Source organism: Fundulus heteroclitus, chromosome 11 (assembly GCF_011125445.2).
Source record: "Fundulus heteroclitus isolate FHET01 chromosome 11, MU-UCD_Fhet_4.1, whole genome shotgun sequence".
Lineage (NCBI taxonomy): Eukaryota > Metazoa > Chordata > Actinopteri > Cyprinodontiformes > Fundulidae > Fundulus > Fundulus heteroclitus.
Window position 1 is genome coordinate 216,688 of NC_046371.1, and position 6,557 is coordinate 223,244.

General features: G+C 42.9%; 1 protein-coding gene across 1 annotated transcript; it reads right to left on the reverse strand.

The window, feature by feature from the left end:
- Positions 1 to 494: 494 nt before the first annotated feature.
- Positions 495 to 4,064, reverse strand: LOC118564484 (putative gustatory receptor clone PTE03). Its single transcript, XM_036142643.1, has 2 exons — positions 4,032 to 4,064; positions 495 to 3,857 (listed from the first exon to the last, which is right to left on the reverse strand). Exon 2 carries the CDS (start codon positions 3,851 to 3,853, stop codon positions 2,909 to 2,911), a length of 945 nt encoding a protein of 314 aa, XP_035998536.1. The 5' UTR covers positions 3,854 to 3,857; positions 4,032 to 4,064; the 3' UTR covers positions 495 to 2,908.
- Positions 4,065 to 6,557: the final 2,493 nt, after the last annotated feature.

Genomic DNA, 6,557 nt, shown 5'->3' on the forward strand with positions numbered 1-6,557 from the left:
TCAATATCTTGCTATTTTGGAGCAGACCATATGCAATGAAAGGTGAAGGTGAAGAATCAGTTGGTCATTAAACATTCACTCCTGCTTGTTCTGCAGCCATAAAACTCTAAATAAAACCAGATGCATTTTCTATATTTCTGCTTTTAGGAAAGTCAATGACTAAAAAAGGGCTGATCTTAGAGGGTTTCTTGTAATTAAATCAATGACCGAATATTAAGTAGTGCCCTAGTTTTCCTGTGACTGGGAGTCCTGCAGCCATTTTGTTTTTAGGTAGCAGAGGTTTTCTCCTTCAACCCTTCCAAGCTGCTAGACTGGTTCAGTGTCATGACCTTTAATCTTTACAATCAGAATCAACTTTGTTGTGCAACTTAGAGTGAACAACTGACTTTGGATTCCAACACTTGCATGGTGAAAAAAAAAAAAGCAGACAAGTAACAGCAATCACAACAGCAACTACAATCTAGAACAGAAAAGACTTTATTCAGGGACAAAAGGTAAGAACAGTGTGTACAGGAGCGTTTGTTCTCAGCAGAGTAGCTGGATACCCTGACTGTAAGGTGTTCATCAGAGTCAGAGCCTGGAGGTAGAAACTGGCTCTGTGTGGCTCATTTTAGCTATCAGCGCTCTGTAGCTCCGACCTGAAGAACCTGTGCAGGCCACGGATGATCCTATCTGCACCTCTAATTGTTCATTGCAGTCTGGACCCTTCAAGCTTTGTAGATGAACTGAACCACACAGAGATAGAAGAGCATCTCTGCCCATGGTCCTCCCAATCTACTACCTGTCTGTATGCAGACCCATCACCATTCTGGTCTAGCCCAATAACAGTGGTGTCATCTGCAAACTTCAGGAATTTCACAGGCAGGTCCTGAGATGTGCAGTCATCGGTGAACAGGCAGAAGAGGAGGGGGAAGATGCTCTCCAGCTTCACCTGCTGCTGGCGGTTGGTCAGGAAGCTGCTGGTCCTCTGACAGGAGGAGAGCAGCACTTTGCACCGGGTGAGCTCCTGGTGGAGGATGTCTGGGTTCGTGGTGTTAAAGGTTGAGCTGAGGTCTACAAACAGGATCCTGATGTATGTCCCTGGATGGTCGAGGTGGTGCAGGATGAAGTGTAGACCCAGGCTGAGACGTCCTCTGCCGGTCCAACAGGAGCCCTGTGATGTCTCTCAGGTGTTTCACCACCTCAAATCCAATTTTTTGCTGAAATCAGATTTTTTTACGGTCGCCATTCGTTTTACTATTAAATACAGCCGCCATCATACTTCTGTCTGAATGGTTCAAGACCACATAGCAACCCAAAGGTGCAGATAACAGAAGGCGAATGTAATTGTTTCTAGAAGTTTTGTTCAATAAAGTTTCATTTAAAAAAACTGAAATAAACTGCAGATACTGGCCAGCATCTCTCTTTGGTATTAGAAAGCTATTGAGCAATGGGAGCCGACCATATTAAGACCATATCATAGCAAGACAAAATGAGGAAGGCAGAAAGCAGCAGAGCTCCTAACTACGGCCTTTATGGATATATACATAGCTGCTGCTGTGTGGACGTGTAGTGAGAGACGGATGAAATGTGATATGACCGTTCAGACTACAGATGCTTTGAAAAATAGTTGATACTATAAGAATTGGCATAAGTGGTACAAGTCAGATTTTTATTTTTATTTTTTGAAAAGACAGGAATTTGGCTGTTCACACTGCTATGAAAAGATTGGATTTGGACCGCATTTCCCTGCAGTGTGAATGTAGCCTTAGTCAGCATGTCCTCACAGCAGCAGCTGCTCTGAGGTGATTGCTGATGTCTTTCCATCCTGGCATTGCATTAATGCACCTGGATGCTGCAGAACTCCTTCTTTTACAGCAGAGTTCCCACTGATAATGATTCCTCCTTCATCCCTTAGCACCATTAAAGGTTTTTACCTTGATCTTCATTTGTTGGTTTAGTTTCTGGTCAACAATAATTACATTGCAGTGCTTGCAGACCTGCTAAGAATTAATTTGGGAGTAAGTCTTGTTCTAAAGTTTTATTCCTGTGTACAACAACCCATCGGCTATAGCAGGACGTGTGAAGACCTATTTAAAAGTAGTCATATAACCATGTGCAGACTGATGGCTGAGGTAATAAAAGCAATATATAATAACAATAAGCATCAAGAAGAATTCCAGATCTAAGGAGTCAGAAAACTCTCATTAAGTCCAAGCAGACAGGTACTGCATGGCCACACATGTTAGCATACTGACTGTTTTGTAAGGATCTAAATTGTTATTTAGCTCCAACATGGTGATTCCCAGCAGCCTTCCTCACATCTGTGTTAGATCTCTGCAGATTATGTATCCCGATTCCTAAAGACTTGACTTAGAAACATCGCATATTGGCTGGAAATGGTTTAGTGTCCTAATCCTGAAGCTCCTGCACACCATGCAAAAATATTCAGGAGCTCTTTCACAAATCCTCTTCATTTCAGTTTCTTTACATCAAACTCTTATTTTGAGGATTTTTTTAAACAAATTCAACCAAAGAAAATGGAACAAGTTGTTTTTATTGTGAGACATTGTTAGTAACAAAGAAGCTTAAGGCCTAATTAATAGAGTTTCTTTGCTAAGCTGTTTGTTATTCAGGACTTAAGGAGTCTGAGAGTTAAGTATCTCTGGAAGCGGTCGGTTACAGAGTCCAAACTGAAACTGAGCTTTTCAGTGGAAACCTCTGACAGACCTCAGAAAGCTGAAGAGCTGTTGGTCCAGACCACTTCATCAGATTACTGCAATAGCCTGAATCCCAGGATGGAAATGTAAAGCAATGAGGGACGGATGAGAAATTCAGAACAGGACAACGGGATCCCAACAGGACCTCTGTAAACAGTTTTCCTGAATAAACACACTGAGCACATGTTTGCAGACGCACAGTTGTGTTTTTAAGACAACGAGCAAATTTTCCTGCTCTGGAAAAACTTTGACAGGAATTTCTTAATTTCTTTTGACTGAACTCCATAAATGATGGGATTCAGGCTGCTGGGAACTATGTGGATCAGGATGGCAGATATTTTCCTCTGGTCTGAGTACTGAGGGAAGCGATGCAGCGTAATTATAAAGATCCCACAGAAAAGCATGATGAGATACACCACCAGGTGGGTGCTGCAGGTCTTTAAGGCTTTTGTGTTCAGGGTCTTGTTCATACTGGTCAGACAGACAGCGGTGATCTTAGTGTAGGTGAGGATGATGCTGCCTATAGATGATGTGAACAGAACCACGGTGAAGGTCAGGCCGTAGATGTTATTGATGACCACGCTCTCACAGGACAGCTTGAACAGTGAGGCGTTGTCACAGAAAGGGTTCGTGATCAGAGTCCTGCATCGGTTCAGCCGTACGGTCAGACCCAGCAGAATCCCGACCAGAACAAAGGCCACCCCCCAGGCAGAGACGGTCAGCTTCAGCACCATTCTGTTGGTCATTATTGCAGAGTAACGCAGAGGATTACAGATGGCCACGTATCGGTCAAAGGCCATGATCATGAGCACCGTGTGGGAAGCGGTGCCAAAGACATGTGAAAAGAAAGCCTGAACAACACATTCATAGTAGCCGATGTGGCGCTCAGAGGGAGGCTTCAGGAGGTCAGACATGACCCGAGGCACCATGTACGAGTTACCAAGAACATCGTTCACTGGAAGGTTACAGAACAGCAGGTACATGGACTGATGGAGGCTTTTATCAATGCAAATCAGGACAACAATACCCACATTCAGGATCATTATCACTAGGTAAGAAAACAGGAAGAAGAAAAAGATGGGGTACATAGAAGTCTCTGTGACCTTTAACCCCTCCAGCTGGAGGGTAAAGCTGTTTAAGGTGTGATTTTCCATTGATCTGAAAGAAATCAAGACATTTTTATGAGCAGAAATAATTCCCAAAATGGATGAAAAAAGGACAACAACAAACATTCATGGTAGAAGGGCCAAACTTTACAAATATATGGGTTAATAACACAACTTCATTGATTAAACACCAGCATTCATCAGGTGAAAGCATTAAGTCCATTACCTATTATTTCTCCTCCTCCTTCTCAGACACCCAGCAGCCAGCTGACTGGAAGGAGACAACAGCTTCAGTCTCAGTTTTATAAAGCGCTGCATCCATCAGTGAGGAGAGTCTGCAGAGGAAACTCAAACCAGAGGCCATAGAGACGTCAACAAGTCATCCCCCCACACTGAAAACAGGGAACTAAAAGTAAGTACAATTTTCTGGAATTTAGTATATTTTTCCTTGATTTGAACAGCTAAATAAGACTATTTGCCAATGGGGTGAGTATTTTTACGCCTAAAATAAGACTATTAGCTATTCTGCACTTGAAATAAGATGATGAAGATGAATTGTTCCTACTTTAAGTGCAACAATCTTATTCCATTGGCAAATAGTATTATTTACCTGCTCAAATCAAGAAAAATACAAAAATTTCATGAAAATTTTACTTACTTTGAGTTCCCTTTTTGCAGTGCAAAAAACACAATTAGCTTACAGTACCTCACAACAGTGTCCATACCTCATACTCTGATTCACAGATCTAAGTTCAGCACAAGTCAGAATTTTTTTTTACTGTAACAACATGTTAAGCCAATAAATCTAATGCTGCTTTTTAAAAGATTTTTATGGATATAGCAGGGTTGTATCTATGATTTAAGATTATTTTTAACACGTTTGCAATTTAACAGTTTATTTACTTAACAAACTGGGTCGTCGGTAGTGTGTGGAAGAACTATGCAGAAGAGCCTGGAATCTCCTCCTCATGCTGGTCACCAGCATCCTTTATGTATTTACGTATACCCACTTATCTGTGCAGAGTTGCTGGGGGGTTCTGGTACAAGTTGCCTGTGGTTATTGGGCGAGTGGAAGTCACCGGTCCATCACGCAGCAGCACCAAGACACATATGGTCAGTTTGGTGAGACAGATTCACCTAACAGTCATTTTTTAGCTGGGTACTCAGAGAGAGCAGGTAAACCCCATGCAGAAAGAACCCAAGTTGGGATTTGAACCCAGGACCATCTGGCTGGAAAGCAACAGGGCTACCAACTCCACGGCATTTCATTTCATCCAGCATGTTTCTGCCAGCCTGGTTATTCTGGCAGGAAGAGCACATCCCAGCTTATCCGTCAGCTCTTGAGTGGCGTTGAGATCAGGACCAAAGGTTATTTCATCCTCTCCAGGCCCAGGTTCTGAAGGTAATCTCTAAAAAATGACTTCATTCGGTATTGATGTCTTGGGATAGTGCATGGTCACTGACTGTGGGGATATAACCTGACTCCGCCAGATAGATTTGCTTCGCATATCCATCTGGAAACCTTCCGTTGAAGTAATTTTGGGAAGGGGCGAAAATGCTGGTTAGCTGATTGGCCTATGTTGGTGATAGACGGGCCAAATAAACCAATCAGATTCGTCGTCGCTCGTAACAGAGCGACGACAAAAACACAACCACAAGCCAAGCTACTCCTGCTGCTGCAGCTAAAGGCTCGTTAGCTCAGCAGAGAAATACTCTGTAATTCCGATAAAACTTGCTCGATAGCCGCGCTAACGCTAGTTTCATCGGCTGAAGCCGCCATGTTCTTTAGACTGAACTGTCGATCTTCTCGTTGCGTCACACCTCAACCCGCCTCAAAGCCAACGCTGATTGGACGTTCGTTTGGTGAACGGCTCCAAATTTTCTTCAACGGAGAGTAGCCAGACTGATCTGCGAGTGAAACCTTGAAAGCTCGCGATGGTCTCACGAGGCTAGTGGGGATATGAGATTACCAGTGATTGCAGAATCTCATCTCAGAAGCTCTGTTAAGATTGCCTTAAATATCAGGGAGCCTTGCTCTTGAAGGGAGAAAGAAGTCATCCTATCCCATAAATTGAATGTTGTTCATTTATAGGAGGACACAACTTTCCGATTGTGAAATGTCAACAGCCACCTCAGCTGTCATCACACTGCCTGCACCAAACGTTTTTACCTGCAGTTTACGATTGCTGCAGAGCGGAGACAAACTGACACCAGTGGTACCAGAAGGTCAAAGCAAGAGTCAACAGAATAAGTCGTTTGGCATCGGGGACAAGATTTGGCAAGTTTTAGAACTTGAAACTAAAATCCTCATTTCTGCTGAAGGTGTAATTTCCTAACAAAGGTGGCACCAAATAAGAGGACTAAAAACTTTTCAACTGTAAATTATTTATTGCCAAGAGCAAACAGAAAAATGAAGGAAGAATCAACCAAACTGTGGTTGAAATTCTAAACAATAACTGACTTCCCAGATTTATTGAATAAGGAGACGGTGGAGTGATGAAGTTCCAGCACTTTTATTGAGAAACAGAGCAGAAATCACATGGATGAAAGTAATCACACCCCACGGCTGCAGTCTCCCGTCTGTCCTGTCTCTGAATATCTTCATTCTAGCGTCGCTTCTAAATACTCCACAGCAGGCCCGCAGTTAGACAAACCAGAGCCAGTCTATCCTACACAATCAGTATTCTGCATAGTAACATGCAAGCATTGACCTTGCAATCAGCAAACAGTGGATTACATACACAGCCATCAT